The following is a 27,910-nucleotide window of genomic DNA, read 5'->3' as shown; positions in this document are numbered from 1 at the left end:
TTTGGCAACAATGCAAAACGTTATATTTGGCGTAAAAGCAACACAGCTCATCACCCTGAACACAACATCCCCACTGTCAAACATGGTGGTGGCAGCATCATGGTTTGGGCCTGCTTTTCTTCAGCAGGGACAGGGAAGATGGTTAAAATTGATGGGAAGATGGATGGAGCCAAATACAGGACCATTCTGGAAGAAAACCTGATGGAGTCTGCAAAAGACCTGAGACTGGGACGGAGATTTGTCTTCCAACAAAACAATGATCCAAAACATAAAGCAAAATCTACAATGGAATGGTTCAAAAATAAACATATCCAGGTGTTAGAATGGCCAAGTCAAAGTCCAGACCTGAATCCAATCGAATCTGTGGAAAGAACTGAAAACTGCTGTTCACAAATGCTCTCCATCCAACCTCACTGAGCTCGAGCTGTTTTGCAAGGAGGAATGGGAAAAAATGTCAGTCTCTCGATGTGCAAAACTGATAGAGACATACCCCAAGCGACTTACAGCTGTAATCGCAGCAAAAGGTGGCGCTACAAAGTATTAACTTAAGGGGGCTGAATAATTTTACACGCCCAATTTTTCAGTTTTTGATTTGTTAAAAAAGTTTGAAATATCCAATAAATGTCGTTCCACTTCATGATTGTGTCCCACTTGTTGTTGATTCTTCACAAAAAAATACAGTTTTATATCTTTATGTTTGAAGCCTGAAATGTGGCAAAAGGTCAAAGTTCAAGGGGGCCGAATACTTTCGCAAGGCACTGTACATACACACGCACTCCCTGAGTCAATACATGTTAGGTTCAACTTTGGCATCGATTACAGCTGTGAGTCTTTCTGGGTCTCTAAGAGCTTTCCACACCTGGATTGTGCAACATTTTCCAGTTATTTTCAAAATTCAAATAGTTTGTTAATTAATCATTGCTAGATAACCATTTTCAGGACTTGCCATAGACTTTCAAGCATATTTAAGTCAAAACTAACTTGGCCACTCGGGAACATTCACAGCCTTCTTTGTAAGCAACCCCAGTGTAGATGTGGGTTTGCGTTTAAGGTTATTGTCCTGCTGAAAGGTGAGTTCATCACAGTGTCTGGTGGAAAGCAGACTGAACCAGGTTTTCATGTTGCCTGCGATAATTTTTTATCCTAGATAAACTCCCGTATCCTTAATTACAAGCATACCGAAACTTAGCAAAAAAATAAACGTCCCTTGTCAGGACCCTGTCTTTCAAAGATATTTGGATTTTTACGAATTAACTAAATTGTGAAAGGTTTAAACACCGTTTCCCATGCTTGTTCAATGAATCCTAAACAATTAATGAAAATGCAGCTGTGGAACGGTCGTTAAGACATTAACAGCTTACAGACAGTAGGCAATTAAGGTCACAGTTATGAAAACTTGGGACACTAAAAGAGGCCTTTCCACGGACTCTGAAAAACACCAAAAGAAAATATGCCCAGGGTCCCTGCTCAACTGTGTGAACGTGCCTTAGGCATGCTGCAAGGAGGCATGAGGTATGCAGATGTGGCCAGGGAAATAAATTGCAATGTCCGTACTGTGAGACGCCTAATACAGCACTACAGGGACAGGACAAACAGCTGATCGTCCTCGAGAGTGGCAGACCACGTGTAACAACACCTGCACAGGATCGGTACATCCGAACAACACACCTGTGGGACAGGTACAGGATGGCAACAACAACTGCCAGAGTTACACACAATCCCTCCATCAGTGTTCAGACTGTCTACAATAGGCTGTGAGAGGCTGGACTGAGGGTTTGTAGGCCTGTTGTAAAGGCAGGTCCTCACAAGACATCACCGGCAACAAAGTCGCCTATGGGCACAAACCCACCGTCGCTGGACCGGACAGGACTGGCAAAACGTGCTCTTCACTGACGAGACGCGTTTTCGTCTCACCAGGGGTGATGGTCGGATTCGCGTTTATCGTCGAAGGAATGAGCGTTACACTGTACTCTGGAGAGGGATCGATTTGGAGGTGGAGGGTCTGTCATGGTCTGGGGTGGTGTGTTACAGCATCATCGGACTGAGCCGGTTGTCATTGCAGGCAATCTCAACGCTGTGTGTTACAGGGAAGACATCCTCCTCCCTCATGTGGTACCCTTGACCCTCCAGCTTGACAATGCCACCAGCCATACCGCTCCTTCTGTGCGTGATTTCCTGCAAGACAGGAATGCCAGTGTTCTGTCATGGCCAGCAAAGAGCCCGGATCTCAATCTCATTGAGCACATCTGGGCCCTGTTGGATCGGAGGGTGGAAGAGTGTAGTAAGAACGGGCAAATCTTGTGCAGTCCATGAGGAGATGCACTGCAGTACTTAATGCAGCTGGTGGCCACACCAGATACCGACTTACTTTTGAATCCATTTGAAATTCACTGCTTGACTGAGGGACCTTACAGATAATTGCATGTGTTGGGTACAGAGATGCAGCCGTCATTCAAAAATCATGTTAAACACTATTGCAGAGTGAGTCCATGCAATTTGTGACTTGATAAGCACATTTTTACTCCTGAACTTATGTAGGCTTGCCATAACAAAAGGGGCTGAATACTTGACTCAAGACATTTCAGCTTTTCATTTGTAACAATTTCTAAAAACATAATTCCACTTTGACATTATGGGTTATTGTGTCAAGGCCAGTGACAAAAACTCAATTGAATCCATTTTAAATTCAGGCTGTAACAACAATCTGGAAAAAGTCAAATGGGTGAAGTCTTAACATTGAGCCAGCAAGCATTCTAAGAACAATACACATACATTTTTCATACAACAAATTCATCTGACACAGATCATCATCATGATTTACATTCATGCACAAAATGGGGTTGATTCCTGAATTAAAAACAGAGGAAGACAAATACTCAGCCAAAAGATCCAGTGAGGTTGGTTCTGGTAATAATCTGATGTGGTCTTTGAGCATTGTAGTTGTCATAAGACACGGTTCTGAGTCGTGGGTTTGTCCCCCATACAGGGTTGTGTTCATTAGGTACCAAACGGAACAAAACAGATAAACAGAAGGACTACCTGAACTTGTCCAATAGCTAAATGTTTTGTTACGAAGTGAGGGTATTTGCTCTAATGAATACGACCCAGGTGCTGTGTGTCCCCCATCCAGGTGTATCAGGGGTACCTAGCTCCGACGGGCAGCAGGCCCGTCTCATTGGCCAGCCTCCAGTACCTCTCCCTCAGGAGGAAGGCGCCAGCTTTGGGGTGTCTCTGCCGACTGAAGATGCCCTTCTTGTTGCCCACCACACGGGTCACCGCTGCAGAGATGGGAAGAGAAAAGGTTCATTTCCTGAACAAAATGTGTATGTTTGTTTCAGCCGTCTAAAAGTATAAAGCCTATAGATCTGTACAATAATTTCTTACAATCGCCAAATTCAACAAAATTGTTGTATTAGGTGGAAAAGGAACAGACAGCATCTGCTTTCTCTTGGAGATTGTCTACACGGGATAAGGTCTTGCTTCAAACAGTACATTATGTTCACTCCCCTGTATACACATTGGGGCCAGACCAGCATGTAAAGTGAGGATTGGGTAGGTAATCTGTTTAAGACCAGCAGTGTCAACATGGTATTCTGGAGTGCTGGTCTAACTTGGCACTGGGGTAGTGGCATGTTGATGGTCATGATTCTTGCTCTGGAACCATAACTGATTGTAGCTGGCCCATCAGTGGAAACCAACATCAATGACTATACAGTAAAAATTAATGAAAACAAAATTGCTTTTTGGTCCTCATTTAAGGTTAGGGATAGGCATTAGGGTTAGCCGTGTTCTCAAAGTTAGGTTTAAAAATCTTTGTGTCTGTGCCAGCTAGTGACCCCTCTGCAGAGCTGCCTCCAGTACATGAGTCACCCCAACAATTTTATTTTCACCTTCATTTAACCAGGTAGGCAAGTTGAGAACAAGTTCTCATTTACAACTGCGACCTGGCCAAGATAAAGCAAAGCAGTTCGACACGTACAACTGTTACCTCGAAATGACAAAACGACAATGTTCCAGTTTAACAAAGTTGACTATACTATATGAACACACTACAAGGTAGCCATTCCACTCAAGGCTAGGTCCATCAACAACAAGACTCCCTGCGCAGGCGCACTCTTGACTGAATGATAGCCCCGTAATAACAGAAATATAGGGATACTTAAAACATGAACTTAACACAACACAGTTACACATGGAACAAACAAAACAGTCAATAACACATTTGAAGAACATCTATATACAGTGTGGGGGGGAGTGGCCTGTCTAAAAGTAAGAATGAACCCTCCTGATGTGCCACACCCACTCCTGCTGGCTGTACTTACAACCCTGGGAGCTTTAAATACATTTCACATAAATACTGGCACCTTTTCAAGCACTGGCCTACTTTCAGCATTCTATTACCCCACCATCACATTACTAACCGTTGGTGCTACTGCTCCCTTTTTCCTTACCTGGGCATGACGGAGTTTCAGTCATTTCTGTTCAATATACACACAACTAAAACAAGCAAAGGTATGACAACCAGCTTCAATTGTATATTTAACAAGAATGGTTGTTCTGACAATTTCAATGAACTCCAGTACTATAGATTTGTATTGATTCCTCCTTACTTTGTGCTGTCATGAAGTCAGCAAAGTTCCAGATGAGCTCTCCAATGACATACTCCTTCCTCTTTCGGTCAAACACATCATGGTAGTTCTGTAAGACCATCTTCTGGTACTCCTCAGTAAACATCATGGGAGGGTCCTGTGGGGAACATAAAAATGTGGCTTTCCATTTAACTTCGGTTTCTACGGGTTCTCATTGAGACAAACATCTATTTCACTAAAGAGATGTGGGTTGATCATTCAAGCTCAAACCACTTAGGTTTCAACTTGTGTTCTAGCCTGGGTAGGTGTTTGACAAATTGTTCAAGCATATTTGAAAAACTGGTATCCAGACCATTGTTCGCCTCAGAGGCCATGAAATCACAGCAAATACACACGTGTTTACCTTATACCTTAAGTCCTTTTCAGTCTGTTTCTGTCCTGTGAGGACACGACATGGAAGAGGTTCTGCAAGAACAAAGAAGTTCTGGAACACTCACCGTGTGTAGCCCCGGAACCACGTCGGCTCCATATTCACTCTGGATGATGGGTTTCTGGTACTTCCCGTACCAGTTCTCAAACTGGGTGTTGAGCTGGAAGGGGATGACCTCCAGGTGACCTGGGTCGTGGTACCAGGAGAAGTAACTGTTCACACAGATCACATCCACATAGGGAGCCTGGGGAAAGACCGGGTTCAATGTGAGAAGATCAGAAATACCGGGTAAACAGTGGTCAATACATTTCCATTGTAATGTATGACATTCAAAATGTCATAGTTGATGGAGCCTGGGTATGAAAATCAGGTTTCAATGTGAGAAGAAATAAACCGAAAAAGGCTAGAACTATAGATACAATGGTGTTACAAAATACATTTTGATTGAATTCCCATTGTAATGAATGGAATTTAAATGATAGTAACTAAGCTAAGCACATCAGTTAAGTGGCACCACTGATCAACTACTGTCTGGATAGTTCTTCCCGTGAAATTCTGTTAAATTTATCTTACAGACTTTGCCGCAGGGAGTGGCTGCAGAGTCAGACAGTAAGACAAGCAGTAAGACAATATTGAATCAGGGCATAGGTATGCCTTCAAAATGGCCCTACATATATTCCAACAAGGGCTTTAGAATCAAGCACAGTCAAAAAGGGAGACTAAAGACTGACTTTTTTTCAGTTGGTCTTTCATCAATTCCTTGCATCCTCTTCTCAAAGCGCATTGGAGGATAAGGTCTAAAATTCTCCCTCTGACCTCCTCAAATATGTTTTGGGAAGGAAGTGAGAGAGGATGCGAGGAAAAATGAATTGAGAGAGCCATAGTTTTATGAAGAAAGAATCCTTCATAAGCATAACAGAGAAACAGTGAAGTCTCACCCCTTTGTCCCTGGCAAAGTTACTGTCTGTGATAAAGGTGACAGGTCGAGTTGGGTCCAGAGATTTGGTATGCGCCATCAGTGTCCTGAAGAGACACAAAAACAGAGAGCAATTGTTTACTGTTCCAAGATGGGGTAAGGGATCACAGGGTTGAGGTCGGGATACAGAGACTGATGAGTACAGGAGAAAGGACCAGGAAGAAGGAAAGTATTTTAATCAAGTATAAAGAATGACTCTGTCTCATCGTGTCAGGCTCTTTGTTGACTATGACCACAACACTATTAACTATTGTAAATTAACTGTATGAGGAAATCCCTGCTGTGTGCCCGTCCACTTCTGCCAGTCACTCCCTGGCCTGAGCTACACCTGTTAATGCTCTGTTAAGTACGACTCTTACGCATTCCACAGGCCAGTATGGCATTCTACCAAGACATGCTCAGACTCATAAAAATCCATCTCTACCATCTAATGAACAAGCATGCATAATGCACACACACAGACTAGATGTAAAGCAAATACCAATGCTGCTTGAAATACTTGGAATTGTAGCCTTCATTCTAAAAGCTGCTCCACAATAACACATAGCCTACAATATATACATTATGCTCCTTTTCCCTTCCCCTTTACACTCAAACATATTCAAAACCATGGTAGCAATTGGAACACTTTGGAGATTATGGGTAAAGTTTTAGACCAATGGTGAGGACAACAGTTCGCCTGACAAGACTGAATCCAAACAGTACGGTTGATTTTATGTGCATTTTACATTCACTGCACTTTGGTTTCATTTCGTTATCGACAAACGCTGCAAACATTCAGTAGAATAATAATTAATGGAACATTTGGGGGTAGGTGCAACATAAGATAAAAAAAATGACAAGGGTTTGAGTAACAAGTTTAACTGGTGTCTCCAAGTGGCCACACACACACCTCTCCAAAGTGTGCACAGTTTAATTTTAATGCAAGAAAGAGCCCGAAACGGTTGTGCTTCTATAAGCTCTCCTAGCTGTGCTGTTGAGGAACTGAAGCAAGAACACTGTTTGGAACCCAGCCCTGCATCCCACCATCACACAATTACTGTTGTTCACACCATCCAAAAACAGCCGTGTAAATCACAATCTGGGTCAGGTGGGCATCATTTGATAGAATAGGCTATAGCCAGTATGGAATATGAAAGTTATGAAATCTTATCTTACACAGTTTTCACAAGGCACTTCAGAGAATAAGATTGTAATTCTGGTGCACATAAAATGGAGTTGAGTGTATTCAGGTGCGTGTTCCACCGCAAACTTTCTTCAGAATGGAGGAAGACAAGTTTGTGTCAATGACGTGAGGCCCATTGTTTAGTGGGCTCACAAGTGGCACAGCATTCTAAGGCACTGCATCTTAGTGCAAGAGGCGTCACAGCCTGGATACGAAGAAGGGACTGTAGTATCACATCCGGGCCGGGATTGGGAATCCTATAGGGCGGCGCAAATTGGCTCAGTGTCATCTGGGTTTGGCCATCATTGTAAATAAGAATTTGTTCTTAACTGACTTACCTAGTTAAATAAAAGGTAACATTTTAAAAATTAAAATAAAAAAGTTTAGCTCAGCAATGACCATGAAGGGTAGAGAAAGCTTCAGAATGTTGGAAAACCCATTCACTTACAAGTGTTTTTCTTGAAATTAACATGCTATATTTTTTGGTTTAAAATCATATTCACGCCACTTTAACTGGCTGTATGAATAGATCCTTTACTGCAGCACTACTAAAATCCAACTTCAACTTGAAGAATGTATTTTCTGTACTAGAAATAGCTACCTAGCTGATTAGATGGGCAGCTAGGCAGGTTGGTACTGCATAGTTAACTAGCAGTAGAGCTCAAACGACAAGGCAAAAAGTATAATGCAGGCTAGATAAAGCGAACTTGCAAACTTAGCTAGATGGGTTATGAAAGATATGCACAATTAAAAAATAGTTAGCTAGCTTGCAAGTTCTCACGTTCAAAATGCTCAATAGCTAAATCACTCACTTTCGGCTGTGCAATCCACCCCGACCGTAAAACACGTTGATGTTACGCAAACCTGACCGGTCAACGACGACAACTAGCTGGCTCGGGTCTTTGAATTGCACAAAGTGGTGCTGTTGTTTTCACATTTTTTTTGATTGATGCTGATGAAACACTGCTTCTGCCTTGACTCAAGCTATATAGTAGGGTGCCCAATCAAAAACACGTTTTTGACCAATGTGTAAAAATGTTAAGTGTAGATAATCCTATAAGAAAACCAATGGTACAAATGTCTATCATAATCCATTCCAAATGTATTTGAGTTTTTACCCTTTAAAATAAGGGGGACTAAATCAATGGATTCCAGATGAGAAAAAAATAAAAAATAATAAATATATATATATATATAAATAAATGCAGTGAATTGTCAAAACGAGCAGTGTACCACAAGGTTTATTTTCAAAGCCTTTTACATTTAAGTCAGTTCATGTCATGTACATTTTTGCGACACGCGGAAACAATTAGAAGACGACCAGAAAATGTCAAATCCACAAAAGTTGTGTCAAGAATGCTACAACACTGTCAAGAGCTTGGTGTTAATTATCAGATATATTAGGTTATGAAACACGACTTTTTGGACATAAGGTTAATGATATGTTAGAGAAAGACCCCACTGAATGAGTCAACATGAATCATATTTGTCTTGTTAAGATGTATTTCATAACATATGGAAGTGAAATGTTATCAAAGTGCATTTTTCACCAACTCTTTCACCTTCTTCCTTGGAAGAAGGACCCACAGGCTGGAATTTCAACAGAAGGTGAGCAGGCGTGTCCCAAAGTGGACATGGTGTATGGCAAGGAGTGGAGCCAAAGCCTGTGGCGAGACAGAGATGCTGTCAAGGAGGTCACCCTAAATATAGCTAGGTATACATAACATGCATGAGTCATGACACTTGGATGAACATTCCCCTTTTTATAGTTTTGCCTCGATATTAGCTAGGGAAAGTTCAATTTACTGGGTGGGTTGGTCCAAAATATGGGAAGCTATATTTTTTGCTTTGGGTTGGGTTGTGTTTAAAAATATATATTTAAAAAAATTGGGCAAGGGAGAGTAGGGCGTTTTTTCCCCCTGGTTAACATGAGCGTTTACTACTGCCGGGGCGGCAGTGTAGCCTAGTGGTTAGAGCATTGGACTAGTAACCGAAAGGTTGCAAGTTCAAATCCCCGAGCTGACAAGGTACAAAATCTGTCGTTCTGCCCTTGAACAGGCAGTTAACCCACTGTTCCTAGGCCGTCATTGAAAATAAGAATTTGTTCTTAACTGACTTGCCTAGTAAAATAAAGGTAAAAAAAAAAAAAAAAAAATATATATAATTTCCTCCATCCTAGCCAAATTTCCTCATCAGCTTGCATGCGCTTCCCCTATATCAAGGTGCTTCGGTACTTCCCTTCGCACACGGAAAAGCATAGTGTATAACTTTTACTATACCACAGGTCAGTATAGTCTACCAGTCTAATGGTCTATCCTGCCCTCTATACACCATTCATAGTGCCAATAGTGGTAGGTGGATAGTTTGTCCAGATCTGCAATAGGCTAACTACCAATCATACCACACAAAAGCATTCAAAGCTGCATCAATTTTCAATATGAACCGACAAGATCAAATAGGAATAGCTGATAGGCAGAGTAGACTCCAGGTGATCATTGTGCAAGAAAGAACAGTGACGATGTGACACACCGCTCAAAAGCTGGGACAGTTATCCTACAACACCACATTGCATTATCGTTTAAGGGAGTACGAAATTTTACTCTAGGGTGCAGTGAAAATGTCATTTGAAAAGAACGACAAAAGCCCTGTGATTTGAATGTTTCATTCGATTTCAATCAGTTGTGGGGCAACAGTTTAAAGTCTAGAAAGGCACAGTAGCAGGCCAGTCAGACTGTACTTAAGTCACTGAATGCACTGGCTGTTTTAGATCATAATTTCTCCCAAGTTGTCCTATAATAAATAATATGAAAGGCCAAATACGCACCCAGCAGGCCCAGTTATTCAGGAAGGCTTAACATGCGCTCTGGCTCCTCTTCAATCCGAGCAGCTATTCTCCGCACACCTAGAACCTAACGCTTAAATAATTATCCTTTAGCTTTGAAAAGCATTACCTTTTATACACTACCGTCAAAGGTTTTTGAACACCTACTCATTCAAGAGTTTCTTTAATTTTTACAATTTTCTACATTGAATAATAGTGAAGACAAAACTATGAAATAACATATGGAATCATGTAGTAACCCCCCAAAACAGTGTTATATTTGAGATTTTTCAAATAGCCACCCTTTGCCTTGACAGCTTTGCACACTCTTGGCATTCTCTCAACCAGCTTCATGAGGTAGTCACCTGGAAAGCATTTCAATGAACAGGTGTGCCTTGTTAAAAGTAAACTTGTGGAATTTCTTTCCTTCTTAAATGGGTTTGAGCCAATCAGTTGTGTTGTGACACAGTAGGAGTGGTATACAGAATATAGCCCTATTTGGTAAAAGACCAAGTCCATATTATGTCAATAAACAGCTCAAATAAGCAAAGAGAAATGACAGTTCATTATTACTTTAAAAACCTCTCCAGGATTGGTGTCCGGGACAGCTGAGCTAACGTAGGCTAATGTGATTAGCATGAGGTTGTAAGTATCAAGGAAATGTCACAGGGCATAGACATATCTGATATCGACAGTGTGCACAGATATGAACTCTAAAATGTATTAAACCAATTAGGCACATTTGGGCAGTCTTGATACAACATTTTGATAGTAAATGGAATAGTTCATTGAATCAGTCTAAAAACAAACTTTGCACATACACTGCTGTCGCCTAGAGGCCAAAATCTAAATTGCGTCTAACATTTTTCTTTGTATTATCTTATATCTGATCTAATGTGTTATATTCTCCTACATTCATTTCACATTTTCACAAACTTCAAAGTGTTTCCTTTCAAATGGTGTCAAGAATATGCATATCCTTGCGTCAGGTCCTGAGCTACAGGCAGTTAGATTTGGGTCTGTCATTTTAGTTTTTTTTATTTTTTTATTTAAAGGGTCCGATCCTTAGACATGAAGTTAAATCTTAATATTCCGTATTGACTTTTGAAAGTTGCTTCAAGTGAAGTCGCAATAACCATCAAGCGCTATAATGAAACTGGCTCTCATGAGGACAGCCACAGGAATGGAAGACTCTGCACTGCTGCAGAGAAGTTCATTAGCTACCAGCCTCAGAAATTGCAGCCCAAATAAATGCGTCAGAGTTCAAGTAACAGACAACTGTTCAGAGGAATGTGTGAATAATGCCTTCATGGTCGATTTGCTGAAAATAAACCATTAAAAGAACACCAATAAGAAGACATGCTTTGGCCAAGAAACATGAGCAATGGCCATTAGACCAGGTCCTTTGGCCTGGAGCCCAAATTGGAGATTTTTGGTTCCAACCGCCGGGTCTTTGTGAGATGTTGTGTGGGTGAACGGATGATCTCCACATGTGTATTTCCCACTGTCAAGCATGGAGGAGGAGGTGTTATGGGGTACTTTGCTGGTGACACTGATTTATTTAGAATTCAAGGCACACTTAACCAGCATTTCTACCGCTGTCATCCCATCTGGTTTGGGCTTAGTGGGACTATCATTTGTTTTTCCAACAGGCTGTGTAAGGGCTATTTGACCAAGAATGAGAGTGATGAAGTGCTGCTTCAGATGACCTGGCCTCCACAATCCCTTGACCTTGACCCAATTGAGCTGGTTTGGAATGAGTTGGACCGCAGAGTGAAAGAAAAGCAGCAAGTGCTCAGCATATGTGGGAACTCCTTCAAGACTAAAAGCATTCCAGGTGAAGCTGGTTGAGAGAATGCCAAGAGTGTGCAAAGCTGTCATCAAAGCAAAGGGTATCTATTTGAAGAATCTTAAGTATATTTTGATTTGTTTAACACTTTTTGGTTACGACATGATTCCATATGTTTTATTTCATAGTTGATGTCTTCACTATGTAGAAAATAGTAAAATTAAAATAAACCCTTGAATGAGTAGGTGTTCTAAAACTTTTGACTGGTAGTGTGTGGCTTAAACACAACCAGGCAATGTTTTTAAAATCTGATTAGGCTACTTCAAGTCTCCAGTAGGCATCTGCATGTTGATCCAAAATAGAACTCCAGCATCCTCAAAATGTCTTGACATTAACCAGGTTTCCATCCCACCTTTTTATGAGAGTTAAGTAGCCCACATGTCAGATATTTATTTTAATTTTTTTAAATTCACGGCATTATGGTAAAGCATGTAGTTTATTACGCTACAGATTAAATAAATCATGAACTTCACAGGGTGGTGAAAGTGCACAGTGATGAGGTTGATGCTCCTTTCAATAAATAGAGTGTCTTATTCTGGTGAATGATGATCGATGATTGGCTGCCATTTGACAAATAATCTTGCACTTGAGTCCATAATAATCTTATCATGTAGTAGTGTATCTGCAAACTGTGTGCCAAAAGCAGTGGGCACATTCGCTATCCCAATGCAACATTTATTTGTGACAAAAACCATCAGAGTTGAAAATGCGATGAAAACCCATTTGACTTAAAAAAATAAAAATAAAAATATGTATTGCATTTTATTTGGAATTGGTGCACAATTATGCTGGAGGGGGTGGCTTCAGTTTTAAGGGTTCCTAAACAACTGTGCTATTTTGTGAGTTTTTTCACATTGTAACTTATTTTGTAAATAATGTTGCTGCTCCCGTCTCGTATGACCGAAAACAGCTTCTGGATATCAGAACAGCAATTACTCACCTCGAACTGGATGAAGACTTTTTTCATTAATGAGTCCGATGCGAAGGATGTACTGCTTCTCCGAGACCAGGCCCAAATTCCTGTCATTCTTTTGAAGTAAAGACGGAAATACAGAGGGCGGAAATCGGAGTGCCTCGTGAGGATTCGTCGGCGAGTGGGTAACCCACCTCAGCGGGACATTAAAAACGAACATCTTATGTTTCACCAAGTCGTGGCTGAATGACGACATGGATCATTTACAGTTGGCTGTGTTTCCGTGCATCGGCAGGACAGAACAGCTACATCTGGCAAGACAAGGGGAGGCAGTGTGTGTCCATTTGTCAATAACAGCTGGTGCGGATTGTCTAATATTAAGGAAGTCTTGAGGTATTGCTCGCCTGAAGTAGAGTACCTCATGATAAAGTGTAGACCACACTATCTATATTTTACATAGCCGTCTATAAGCAAAAAAGAAAATGCTCATCCAGAAGCGGCGCTCCTACTGGTCAGGGACTTTAATCTGGCAAACTTTAAATCTGTTTTACTACATTTCTACCAGCATGTCAAAAGCGAGAGGAGAATAAAATAAAAACATTTTAAAATAGACCAGCTTTACTCCACACAGAGACACGTAAAAAGCTCTCCCTCTATTTGGCAAATCTGACCATAATTATTTCCTCCCGGCTCCTGCTTACCAGCAGGTAATACCAGTGACTCGCTCAATACAGAAGTGGTCAGATGATGCGGACGCTACAGGACTGTTTTGCTAGCACAGACTGGAAAAACCATGGTACATATTCCAATGGCATTGAGGAGTATACCACCTCAGCCACCGGTTTCATCAATAAGTGCATCGACGACGTATCCAGTTACCATACACACACATCCCAAACAGAAGCCATGGATTACAGGCAACATCCACACCGAGCTAAAGGATAGAGCTGCCACTTTCAAGGAGCAGGACACTAATCCGGACACTTATAAGAAATCCTGCTATGCCCTCAGACGAACCATCAAACAGGCAAAGCGTCAATACAGGACTAAGATTGAATCCTACTACACTGGCTCTGACACTCGGATGTGGAGGGCTTGCGAACTATTACGGACTACAAAGGGAAACCCAGCCGCAAGCTGCCCAGTGACGCGAGCCTACCAGATGAGCTAAGTGCCTTTTATGCTCGCATTGAGGCAAGCAACACTGAAGCATGCAAGAGAGCACCAGCTGTTCCGGACGACTGTGTGATCACGTTCCCGTAGCCGATGTGAGCAAGACCTTTAAAACAGATCAACATTCACGGATAACCAGGACGTGTACTCAGGAGCATGCGCGAACCAACTGGCAAGTGTCTTCACTGACATTTTCAACCTCTCCCTGACCGAGTCTGTATTATCTACATGTTTCAAGCAGACCACCACAGTCCCTGTGCCCAAGAAAGCGAAGGTAACCTGCCTAAATGACCAACTGTAGCCATGAAGTGCTTTTAAAAAGGCTGGTCATGGCTCACAACACAATCATCCCGGAAACCCTAGACCCACTCCAATTCACATACCGCCCCTACCGATTCACAGATGACGCAATCTCAGTCGCACTCCACACTGCCCTTTCCCACCGGGACAAAAAGGAACACCTATGTAAGAATGCTGTTCATTGACTACAGCTCAGAGATCAACACCATAGTGCTCACAAACCTCACCAATAACCTAAGGACCCTGGGACTAAACACCTCCCTCTGCAACTAGATGCTGGACTTCCTGACAGGCCACCCCCAGGTGGTAAGGGTAGGCAACAACACATCTGCCACCCTGATCCTCAATATGGGGGTCCCTCAGGGGTGTGTGTACCTTTCTGTACTCCCAGTTCACCCACGACTGAGTGGCAAAGCACGACTCCCACACCATCATTAACTTTGCCGACGACAAATGACGAGACCGCCTATAGGGAGAAGGGTCAGAAACCTGGCAGCGTGGTGCCAACAAAACAACCCCACCCGCAACGTGATCAAGACTCAGGATCTGATAGTGGACTACAGGAAAAGGAAGGCCGAGCACGCCCCCATTGAGGTCGACAGGGCTCTAGTGGAGCACCATGTTCCTTGGTGTCCACATCAACAAACTACCATGGTCCAAACACCTATTCCCCCTCAGGAGACTTAGATTTGGTATGGGTCCTCAGATCCTCCAAAGATTCTACAGCGGCACCATCGAGGGCATCCTGGTTGCATAGTTGCCTGGTATGGCAACTGCTCGGCGTACGGCCCAGTACATCACTTGGGCCAAGCTTCCTGCCATCCAGGACCTCTATGCCAGGCGGTGTCAGAGGAAGGCTTGCTTTGGGCATTACTGACTCGAACGGAGGAGTCGAAAGATGTATTGTCACTGAATGAGAAGAGCAGAGCCAGTAAAAATATATTAAATTCATCATAATGTTCACTCACACAAGACACAGACAAGTTTGCTGCGTACGTTTTTACAGAGTGCATGCAGTTATTGCCAATGAATTAACATTTTACCACCTGGGCTTTGTAACTTAAAAGAAGTTGTAAAAGTATATATATATATATATATATATATATATATATTTATTGCTGGCTAAATGCATAAACTCTTATAAACATATGAAGTAATTTAGCGCAGTACTAAAATAAATGCATTTCAATTAGAGATGATAATTTTTTTTACCCTTTGTGGGCAGGGCTGAATCTGTTGCTAGGGACTTGTGGCATTCTGTTCAGAACAACCCAGGCTATGACACCATGTCATCCTTGTGACTGTACATGTAAGCACAACGACTATAAAACTTTGATACGGTAAATGACACGAGTTTTATAATATGGAAATGTGAAGAGCACACATTAAGACTCACGGATGTGTGATGAAAGCGGTGTTTATTATAATCCGACGTCTAATCTTTCAGAACACCGTCCTCCTGATTTACAGCACTCCTCACTCAGAATTGTTTTCCAAAAGTAACCCAATTAACAGGCGGGATGGGGCATCTTTCTGGTTGTGTGGTGCACACATTTTAAATGTGTGCACCACACAACCAGAAAGATGCCCCATCCCGCCTGTTAATCCCATACAGTGCTGTAAAGCCGACACTGACATTTATAATATATGTTACTGTACATCCACTGTGTTCCAATTTAGGTCCTTATTATTGACCAAATATGCCATTTTCATACCTTAAACGGGCTGCAAGCGTTAAAGGGCTACCTCGTTTGGAAATGTGAGAACTAAGAAGAGTTTCAGTGTAACTAACAGTCCTTGTTTACTACAATGTCACTCTTGCATGACGTTAATGTTCATTAAGTAACAAGGACGCACATTTATGGAGCGTGAATGAATGCTAACATTCTCTTACTTGAAATAGAATCCAGCAGGAGGCATCTCAGCGGCCGGCTCATTGGCTACAGACCACATGACCACGGAGGCGTGGTTCTTGTCCCTCCTCACCAGTTCATCCATGACCGCCAGGTGATGTGACAGGGAGGCGTTCCCAAAACTACGGCTGGGGGGGACAAGAGACAGGATAGGGGGTTAGTGGATGTCCCGGAGACACAGAAGCCCTGACGCCAGACTTTATTGATGATGTATTGGCAGAGCATTGATAATATTTTAAAAGTTCAATGCTGTATATAAACTTGCCAATAATGGTCCATTAAACAGAGTAGTTAATGGTTTAGACAGGCTTAAATAAAAGTATCTTTAAAAAAAATGACTGGCACACTCATTGTGCGAAAGAACACCTTGGAGGTTCTCGTCAAATGTTTCTGACACCTGGTGACCGTGTAACCTTTTGACCCTTCAGAGAGGTCACAGGAACCGCAACGGTCACTATGACGACGACTTACATATCTTTGATGCCCACCCCGGGACACTCGTCGATGACCACGATGCCATGGCGGTCTGCCATCTGCATTATCTCCTCAGCGTAGGGGTAGTGGCTGGTCCTGAACGAGTTGGCCCCCAGCCACTTCAACAGGTTGAAATCCTTCACCATCAGAGGCCAGTCCAGGCCTTTGCCTCGGATCTGACACGCACACAACAAGCAATGAGGACAGTTGACACAGACCAATTTCTATTGAATTACAGAGTCCCATACACATAAAACCAGATTTTAAAAAAGTGTTTATTCTAAACACTGAGAACCTAATCAGATGATAAGAACTTATATGCCACAACCTTCTTTATTGCTTAAATTTCTTGGCAGATATGACAGAACACCTGGTGGAAGTCAGTTGCATACACAAGACAAAACTGACACTGCCCACTTTTCTGGTTCAGAGTTTTGCTGCCCTCTAACGGTACTACTCAGTACTCACATCAGCATCCTCATGTTTGTTGACTCCATGGAAATAGAAGGGTTTGTTGTTGATGAGGAATTGTGTGTTGGTGACCTGCACAGTGCGGATGCCCACAGGCAGAGCATACACATCCTCATAGACAGAACCCTCACCACTTGTCGTCATGTGAACCTGGCGATGAGGGATGTATTTGGAAAATATATATTTGGAAAATATTCAGACCTCGACTTTACCCACATTTTTGTTACGTTACAGCCTTATTTTAAAATGGAACCCCCCCCCCATCCCCCTTTATCAATCTACACACCAAATAGTGAAAGCAAAAACACATTTAGAAATTTTGGCAAATGTATTAAAAATAAAACTGAAATATCACATTTAAATAAGTATTCAGACCCTTTACTCCGTACTTTGTTGAAGACCTTTGGCAACGATTACACCCGAGTCTTCTTGGGTAGGAGCGACAAGCTTGGCACACTTGTGTTTGGGTGGTTCTTCCCATTCTTCTGTGCAGAATCTCTCAAGCTCTGTCCGGTTGGATGGGGAACGTCGCTGCACAGCTCTTTTCAGGTCTCTCCAGAGATGTTCGGTCGGGATCAAGTCCAGGCTCTTCTCCTGAAGCCACTCCTGCGTTGTCTTGGCTGTGTGTTAGACATGGATCGTTTTCCTGTTGGAAGATGAACCTTCGCCCCAGTCTGAGGTCCTGAGAGGTCTGGAGCAGGTTTTCATCAAGGATCTCTGTACATCTTTCCCTCGATCCTGACTAGTCTCCCGGTCCCTGAAAGATATATCTCCACCGCATGATGCTGCCATCATCATGCTTCATCGTGGATGGTGGCAGGTTTCCTCAAGACGTGACGCTTGGCATTCAGGCCAAAGGGTTCAAGCTTGATTTCATCAGACCAAAGAATCTTGTTTCTCATGTAATTGTTGCCAAAGGTGCTTCAACAAAGTACTGAGTAAAGGGTCCTTTAGGTAGCTTTTGGAAAACTCCAAGTGGGCTGTCATGTGCCTTTAATGAGGACCGACTTCCGTCTGGCCACTACCATAAAGGTGGTGGAGTGCTCCAGAGACGGTTGTCCTTCTGGAAGGTTCTCCCATCTCCACAGAGGACCTCTGGAGCTTGTCAGAGTGACAAATCGGGTTCTTGGTCACCTCCCTGACCAAGGCCCTTCTCCCCCGATTGCTCTTGGAAGAGTCTTGTTAGAGACTTCTTCCATTTAAGAATGATGGAGGCCACAGTTTTCCAGAGAATTTTTTGGTACCCTTACACAGATATGTGGCTCGACACAATCCTGTCTCGGAGCTCTACGGACTATTCCGTCACCCTAATAATGGCTCTGTTTTTGTCCTGCCATGACTGTCAACTGTGGGACCTTTATATAGACAGGTGTGTGTGCCTTTCCAAATCATGTCCAATCAATAGAATTTACCACAGGTGGAGTCCAATCATGTTGTAGAAACATCAAGGAATGATCAATGGAAACAGGATGCACCTGAACTCAATTTCAAGTCTCATAGCAAAGCGGGGGAAAACAATGTAATCAATATGAGAATAAGGCTGTACTTAACAAAATGTGGAAAAAGTCAAAGGGTCTGAATACACTAATTAGGTGAAACGTTCAGATTCAGGCTTACACAACTCCAAATTCTATGGGTCAGATTTATTTTACCAATCAGGTCAATTAAGAACAAATTCTTATTTACAATGACAGGCAGATAATTATATCTGCTGTACAAGACATTTTGAACGTTCTGTAATTTTGCAACTTTCTGAAAGGCTACAAAATAATTTTTGTTACATAAACACAGGAAGTGGATGTGTGGCTGGTGTGATTGAGTTGTCAAACTGATGCTATGTTCATGTGAGCTGTGAGTCATCCATCACACGGATAGGGTGATACATGAGTAAAAACTGCAAATTATTTGATTTCTGCATATAATAATTTGATGTAGTTTGCATTGATAAAAGGTTTGACAAAAAAGGCCGTAAAGGAACAGTAGACTAATACAACTATGAATGCAGCCCAACTCACCCCCATAGAATACAGATAACCTGGATTCTCATGCATTAGATACGGCCACCACAGGTTGGCGTCCGTTACTTTGATGACCCCAGAGGGTCCAGTGGAAGAGGCCACACAACGGCCATCTTTGTCTGTGAGAGTCACCGTCACCGTGGGGTTGGGACTGCCCAGCACCGACACCTGGTAGGAGAGCAGACCTAGGCGACATAACAGAAGAAACCAACACCTCAGTACACTAGTGCCATTTTCACACTATTCCATAGTTGATGGAATCATGCAGAAAAGGACCATGTGAAAAGGAAATATCCGAGTCAGTACAGTTTTGGTCGGAAAGATAGTGTGAAAAGGGTATGGATGTACAGGCCTAAATAATTGAATGAGTGATCAAGTGAATGAGAATCTTGTTGTTTTCTTTTTTTGCACTCACCAATGTTGTCGGCAAAGGTTGTCAGCACTGTGATGTCATCCACATACGCCTTAGGAGTGGTATACAACATTACAGGCCGATGTAAACCAGCATAGTTGAAGAAGTCAAAGTTTGTGTTTTGCACAACATAGTCAGCAGGATACCTGTAGACAATAGACATAGATTTTCCTCCATTTATAATCCAAAACATGATTTCCCCTCCTAACACCAGAAAAGGAATCAAAAGTTAGTTAGCCTCGACCTGTCATTTTAGGTTTGGTCTGTAGAAAATCTTAAAATGTGTGTCTGGCAATGTGAGATTAGTCCCAACTTAAAAATGATAACATAGCGCAGTGTTTCCCAGACTCTGTCCTGGGACTAGTGACGACTCATCCTGAATGTAATCCTGCTGCTCTATCGATCTCTCCATACATTGATTGTATGGACACAATCACTCTCTTCATCATGTCACCTGGTGGGGTCGTCTATATGTTGGATTGTCCCTGGGGGCAGGGTTTGGAGAGTCAGGGTGTTGTTGACAGCTATGGTGATCCTGCAGGCCCCACCTGGGTTGTTACGGAGGACCTCCACTATCTCAGCCTCAAAGGGAAGATGGCCGCCCTCGTGCTCCATCACTTTGATCCCATTCACCCACTGGCAGGGAAGGAAAAGAGAGAAGAAATACTGTTATTCCCATGTAGCCAGAGTGAGTCTTTACACAATATCATACCTTTTTCAATGAGGGATGTGCACGAACATTGCAGATGAACTCATGTGAGAGGAGGTTGAGGAGTTATCCTACGAGCGAAACAGAATGGCAACTTAAGCAGAAGTGTTTGAAAATTTGTGAGATACTCACGACCACTGAGTAGTAGTGTGCACTCCCAACTCGCAGTACAACTCTGGTTTCCTCAGACACCCATCCAGAGGGTACCAACACCTCTCTCTCGTACCACACCCAGCCAATGAAATCCCTCAGCCGTGGGTCCTGGGTGATGTCATTGTAGCTGGCGGGCACAGGCATGTCAATCACTGGACCACTCTACATAAACAAATACAGGTAAAGAGCGAGAGAGGAAAAAAAAGAGGGAAAAATTCAGTTATTTGAAACAGGCTATCCCTTTAAAATCATGTTGAATTATTGAGTTTACAAAGCATTAGCTTAAATACTATCTATATATTAAGCGGCGATATGTGATTTTTTCCATAGTAGCCATTAAACTTTGGCTTGCAGAAAGGGTCGGTTTTTGCCGATACACTTCTAACTCGAGAACAAAAAAAGTATCATAAAAATGTCTGTTCAGTTGCAGGTGGTTCTCCAAAAACCAGAGAATATTCAGAAAAACAGTTCCCTTGGCATTTTAGCTACCAGACATCTTGCATTTCTAGTCGTTTCTATGCGACACGTGTAGAAGTAAATGACAGCCATAGAGATAGAGATGAGTGATGCACCGATATTTTCCATGCCAAAAAATAACCGATATTTAACATTTTTGTGGCCTTAAGCATTCCAGTACAGTTAAATAGTTAACACACACAGCGGTCTAATGCACTGCATGAGTTGTCACTACAGTCCCTGTTTCGAATCCAGGTTGTATCACATCCGGCCGTGATTGGGAATTCAATAGGGCGGGGCACAATTGGCCCAGCGTCGACGCTGGGTAGGCTATCATTGTAAATAAGAATTTGTTCTTAACGGACTTGCCTAGTTAAATAAAAAAAGGTTGCGCACACACGTTATTTTGTTGGCATTTACATATGTCCCCATTACCAGTAAAACAATCCAAACCTATTTCTTTCACTTATTTGCTGTGCTGTTTCGTTGTTCAGTCATTGCATTCTTAACTCAGATTTCATCATACATGCCAAGCAGTGAAGTTTCAGCTCTGTCTGTCCGTGGCCTCTCTTCCTCTGTGAGCACTGTCACCGTGTCTAACATTTCATGTAAACCCTGTTTGTCTGCATCGAGGTAGAGGTCCTTGTATGGTGGCGACATTAGAGAATTCCGCCAAATCCCTTGTTCACAGCCTGTGTCGGCAGTTTTGACGACCAGGCGTAACAATGCCATGACAGAGGGTATCACGTCTGCTGCAGACGCAGTTGATGAGCTTATTTCTCCAGTCAGTTGCACGAATGGAGCTGGGAGTGTGTTTATGTCTCCAAGTTTCAAACATGTTCTCAAATGCCATTGAAATGGCAGCAGCGGTATGAGAACCAGCACATTCATGAGCATGCAATACAGCTTTCCTCAGTAGGAAATCCTTGACGACCCACTGTGCCGTCAGACTCCGCATGCTGATATTGCTGGTCCAAATGTCAGTGGTGAAGCTAATAGCAGTGATGCTATTACTGTGCAACTCTGGTAGTGCAAGATCTGAAAAAATAGCGCACTAGGTAGTGCGTACCAGTGCTCCACCAGTCGGCGAAAGCCAATATTACCCACGTTAATGGATTTTGCCTTTGAGTTGTCTCGCTGACATTTTCTTACTCTTTCAAATGACTGCTCGATCCACACAGCAGACATTGTGGGCTAGGATTGCGGTGTTGCACATGCAACGCAAAATTTTACTTGGCGTCATATAGGTATGCACGTCAGCTTTGACATCAGTTCTGCACATCGGCATTAAACTAGGCATCGGGCCGATGTCAGCATTTTTAACTAATATCGGCCAATTCCGATACGTTCACCGATTTATCGTGCATCCCTAATAGAGATAATTACAGGACCCAACAGTATATGTCCCATTATGGCATCTGAGAGCGTGGGCAGCACCATTGAGGTAGTAGGCCTGGTCAATTTTCTTCTACAAGTTTATACACAAACTGAAATGTTTCATACTGCCACCTATAATGTGTTGTTTCAACCGGTATAAAGCAAATGTTGGCAATTTACTGCCACCTGCAATTACGGAATGTTTTATCACAAGTATAATTCATTGGCTGATCCCTCCTGATGACCTGGATGGAATTATGTGATCCTTCCTTAACCCATAGGAAGTCCCACCCTGTTGACTACTGCAAAATGGTGAAAGTCCAATGGCGCTGCCCATGCTAAAAATGGGCTTTTGGGCCCTAGAGTCATCTCTGTGATAACAGCGCATCAGTGAGACCACAGAACTACACACATGCAAGAGGCATTTCTCACGTGATACAAAACATGGATTTTTACCATCTTTCTGAATATTCTCTGGTTTTTGGCGAACCGCCTGCAGCTGAACACGGACATTTACAAAATACCTTCTTTGTTCTCGATTCGGTATAAAAGGTGTATCTGCAAGTACCAGGTTAGTTGAAAAATGGCCATGTCTTCATGTAAATATATTTTTTTTTTGGGGGGGGGGGGGGGACAATCATGGTACTAGCAACGTGCATGCCCCGCCCACCTGAGGATCTGTCTTTTTCCAGCCACCCATTTCCCGAGTCTGAGGTATGCAAAATTCACTTAAAATCACTCTGGATTGATTGCTTTAATTTTACTTTCATAATCTTTCTGGTGCCTTTCGTTTCTCGTTTTAACATTACGACTGTGGAAATGTTTATACTGACCTGTCTAACATACCCCTGTAATGGATGAAACATTTTCAATGGAATACTTTGGCTTTCTGTTGAATCTATAAGAATGCTAATTAAAGCTCCAGTGGTGATTTAACGCAACGTCTTGACACTTGCATCACAAGAAAGAGAAAATACCTTTATTTTGATGGTGTTCATTTGTGGAAGAAAAAAAGTAATAATATAGAGCCAAGCGTGTTGATTTTTATCCGAGGGTATCCTGCTATTGACACACACTTGTTGAATTAGGCAACAGAACTTGACAAGACAGTGCAGGTGATTGCAGGTAGGCCTAGACGAGTACGTGTTTGGTGGTTACAGCCCTGTTCCACCCCTTTAAGTTAATATACTCATATATGCAAATAGGCGCAGTTTATTTATGCAAATGTCCTTATTTTAAACAAAATCTCATACAATAAGAAAATGTGATCGATAAATATCCCTCTAAATACATAGTTTCTCTGGCAGGGCTTGCAAACTATTACGGACTACAAAGGAAAACCCAACCGCGAGCTACCAGACGGGCTAAATGCCTTCTATGCTCGCGTCGAGGCAAGCAACACTGAAGCATACATGAGAGCACCAGCTGTTCCGGACAACTGTGTGATAACTCTCTCCATAGCCGATGTGCGCAAGACCTTTAAAACAGGTCAACATTTACAAGGCCGCGGGGCCAGACAGATTACCAGGACGTGTACTCGGTGCACACGTGGACCAACTGGCAAGTGTCTACACTGACATTTTCAACCTCTCCCTGATCGAATTTGTAATACCTACATGTTTCAAGCAGACCACCATAGTCCCTGCGCCAAAGAAAGCTAAATGTAACCTGCCTAAATGACAACCACCCCATAGCACTCATGGCGGCAGCCATATAGATAGCACTCATGGCGGCAGCCATATAGATAGCACTCATGGCGGCAGCCATATAGATAGCACTCATGGCGGGCACTCATGGCTGTAGCCATAGATAGCACTCATGGCGGTAGCCATAGCACTCATGGCGGTAGCCAGCCTTTCAAGTGCTTTGAAAGGCTGGTCATGGCTTACATCAACACCATCATCAACGGAAACCTTAGACCCACTCCAATTCGCATACCGCCCCAACAGATCCACAGATGATGCAATCTCAAATCACACTCCACACTGCCCTTTCCCACCTGGACAAAAGGAACATCTATGTGAGAATGCTGTTCATTGACTACAGCTCGGCGTTCAACACCATAGTGCCCACAAAGCTCATCATTAAGCTAAAAACCCTGGGACTAAATACCTTCCTCTGCAACTGGATCCTGGACTTCCAGACAGGCCACCCCCAGGTGGTGAGGGTAGGTAGCAACACATCTGCCACGCTGATCCTCAACACAGGTTCCCCTCAGGGGTGCGTGCTTAGTCTCCTCCTGTACTCCCTTTTCGACACACGACTGCGTGGGGAAGCACAACTCCAACTCAATCAGTTTGCTGACGACAACTATGGTAGGCCTGATCACAGACAATGATGAGACAGCCTATATGGAGGTCAGAGACCTGGCAGTGTGGTGCCAGGACAACAAGTCAAAGGAGCCAATCGTGGAATACAGGAAAAGGAGGGCCGAATGCCCCCATTCACATTGACAGGGCTGTAGTGGAGCGGATTGAGAGCTTCAAGTTCCTTGATCACCAAACTGTCATGGTCCAAACACACCAAGACAGTTGTGAAGAGGGCACGACAACACCTTTCCCCCCTCAGGAGACTGAAAAGATTTGGCATGAAAAGTTCTACAGCTGCACCATCGAGAGCATCCTGACCGGTTGCATCACCGCCCGGTATGGCAACTGCTCGGTATCCGACCGTAAGGCGCTAGAGGGTAGTGCGTACGGCCCGGTCCATCAAAGGGGCCAAGCTTCGTGTCACCCAGGACATACATACAGCGGTGTCAGAGGAAGCCCCCCCCCCCCCCCAAATTGTCAAAGACCCCAGTCAACGAAGTCATACTGTTCTCTCTGCTACAGCATGGCAAGCGGTACCAGAGTGCAAAGTCTAGATCCAAAAGGCTCCTTAACAGCTTCTACCAACAAGCCATAAGACTTCTGAACGATTAACCCCCCCCTGTTTTTACACTGCTTCCATTAGCCGTTTATCATCTATGCATTGTCACTTTACCCATACCTACATGTAGAAATTACCTTGACTAACCTGTACCACTGCACATTGACTCGGTACTGGTACCTCCTGTATATTGCCTCATTGTTATTTTATTGTGTTACTAACTAAAGTTTAAAAAAATAGAAGAGTAAATATTTTCTTAACTCTTATTTTCTCAAAACTGCATTGTTGGTTAAGGGCTTGTGAGTAAGCATTTCACGGTAAGGTCTGTTGTGATACCTGTTTTATTCAGCGCATGTGACATAACATTGATTTAATCACTCACACAAACTAAGAATTTTTTTACATTTGACAAATTGGATAGCTGAATTCCCACCAAAATCCTTGAATTCATTATTTATCCATGCCAGTAAAATGTGCTATAATTAAGTCAATATTGGATGGATTATAAAAATTCAAAGTTTGGAGTCTTCATCCATTATCCAAACAAATGTTTTTAAAACTGAAAAATGTTGATGAACGCTGCTAACGGTACCAATAATTGCTTCTAATAGACCAGATGCATGTCCTTGAACTGATTATTTTAAAATCGTACACAGAATGATAATTTAGGTGCTAATGGCAGCCTGCAGTACCCCAGTTGCCTTTCAACTTGAGTTACTCAATGAGAGCGGGCAGCGCTGAGCTAGCCTGCAGTCACTTCCTGGAGTGGCTCAAACAGCACATTAGCTTGTGCTTAACTGGGAACAGTACGAGGTCGAATCGTGACATCAGTGACCTTCACGTCAGAGCTCTAGCATTCCGAGATGGATGACCGTTCAAATCTATTATTTTTTCCCCCCAGTTTTAGATTTACAAGTTCCCAGTAGTTTTGAACGCAGCATGTCTTCATGAGATGCCATCTTAAGTCTTCAATACGCTATTGAGTCAAATAATTTTATAACTAAACCAAGAGAACTAAACCAACCTGTCGTTTCTAATTGGAACAAGTTTGTCATTGTGGGCAAACCAAGCAAGTAGGGGTGTGTTCTTCAATTTCAGAGCACTCTCGCAGAGTGTAAATTCATCAGTTATTCTGCACTCCGGTACAAACGCTTAACGCCTGTTACACATGTCCAGTGTCAGTAAACGTCGGCAAAAAAGCGCAAGTTACAGCCACCAACACTCTTGATAACCAGCTCTGCTAGGGTGAGTAAAATGGTCAGAGTGAGGCGTTCTCTCATTTGTGTCTGGAAATAGCTAGCAAGCCAGCCAACGTTAGCCAACCACTTCCAGTGTGCGCTCTGAACGCTCAGATAGCGAAACGCTGAAATTAAGAACACCCAGAGCACACCCCAGATTGAATTTACAAACACACCATAGGTGGGCAGAGCCAAGCATGAGCTAGCAAGATTCTATTGGCCTGTTCTCACATCTGCATATGTCTGTTAGGGACCCTGAAGTGCGCGTGTGCAAAATTTCTATTCACTTTCATACTCATGAACACTTTCTTTTTTTTTTTTACTTTTGTAAAGTCTACTAAAGTTAGTCCACCATGTTCGTAACATATTCTAGTTTTGGGAACAGAAATTGTATTGAGAGCAAATGTTTTATTGATGAGAATTTGCAGAATCTTCTCCCACTGAGTTTCCTCTCACTGCCATATTTGGTAGTGAGTGGAAACCAAGCGAATGCTCCACATTTATACGTCCGGTGAAACATCTGTCTCATTGTCCTGTGATTGAGTCTTCACATAAGAAGTGTCACGTGATTGAGGGCTTAGTCCTAATGACGTGTTTGAGATTTTAAAATAGGCTCATGGACATCTGGTGTATTAAAAGCAATTATTGGTACCATGATTGTTTTGAAATGTGTATTTATTACACTAAGATTGACCACAAATATTTCCATTTTGGATTCAATTAGAAGGGGCAGTCAGTTCTCCTCAGCTTTGTCCATCCACCTTTATTTAACTAGTCAAATCAGTTAATAAGAACAAATTCTCATTTACAATGACGGCCTAGGAACAGTGGGTTAACTGCTTGCAGAATGACAGATGTTAACCTTGTCGGCTCGGGGATTCGAACAAGCAACCTTTCAGTTACTGGCCCAACACACTAACCACTAGGCTACCTGCCACACCATGTAGGATTACAGTCATTGCTTTTGACCCTTTCAAACTAGCCATGGTATATCACCGTTGTAATGTATAACTACTCAAATACATGCAACTACTTGGCTAAACAAATAGTTCTAGTTGTGAATGTCAACTTATTTATTGGACTAAAATGTATTTACTCTATGTAGTTGCAACAGACTACTAAACTGTTTTTTTGCTGACTAAAGATAGAGCATTCTGCAAATAAAAGTTTAATTCAAATTTCCCAAACACACCACACTCATTGAAGGGAATTTATAGCGACCCATAACGAATTATGCACAAGCAAGACCCGTAGTCCACCTGCACATACGATTAACGACAATATCCATGTTACATAGTTATGGTCTCTTTAGACAATGCCAATGGATGTTTTACATACCTCTGCGAGGCGACTTTTGTACCATGCTTGTTCAAAGCCCAAGTTCCTGTTGAGCGAGTGGTCGGCCCTGAAGTTCCATAGTCCATTCAGCTCTTTGATCTCTCGCGACGACGACTCTCGAGGAAAGAGCATTCCACTGTCCTTGAAATGACCGACATTCCACACTGAAGATAGGGATAAAAAATACTTTACTAACCGTCTAAACCCCTCCATTTTTTTTTAGCTCCCACATTAGCTAACAACAAAGCAGAAGAGACGTCACGCGAC

The 27,910-nt window shown here is 42.7% G+C and overlaps 1 protein-coding gene across 1 annotated transcript; it reads right to left on the bottom strand.

Moving 5' to 3' along the window:
- Window positions 1–2,665: 2,665 nt before the first annotated feature.
- Window positions 2,666–27,910, bottom strand: LOC109893036 (beta-glucuronidase). The gene is made up of 12 exons (XM_020486031.2): window positions 27,644–27,910; window positions 20,346–20,528; window positions 19,959–20,140; window positions 19,508–19,650; window positions 19,090–19,277; window positions 17,072–17,224; window positions 16,601–16,779; window positions 16,111–16,257; window positions 5,958–6,042; window positions 5,087–5,263; window positions 4,611–4,746; window positions 2,666–3,278 (listed from the first exon to the last, which is right to left on the bottom strand). The coding sequence occupies exons 1-12, from the start codon at window positions 27,854–27,856 to the stop codon at window positions 3,136–3,138; spliced, it is 1,929 nt and encodes a 642-aa protein (XP_020341620.1). The 5' UTR covers window positions 27,857–27,910; the 3' UTR covers window positions 2,666–3,135.

The sequence above is a fragment of the Oncorhynchus kisutch genome, linkage group LG6 (assembly GCF_002021735.2).
Source record: "Oncorhynchus kisutch isolate 150728-3 linkage group LG6, Okis_V2, whole genome shotgun sequence".
Taxonomy (NCBI): Eukaryota; Metazoa; Chordata; class Actinopteri; order Salmoniformes; family Salmonidae; genus Oncorhynchus; species Oncorhynchus kisutch.
The sequence above is the reverse complement of the archived record's forward strand: the minus strand, read 5'-3'. Positions and strand labels throughout refer to the sequence as shown.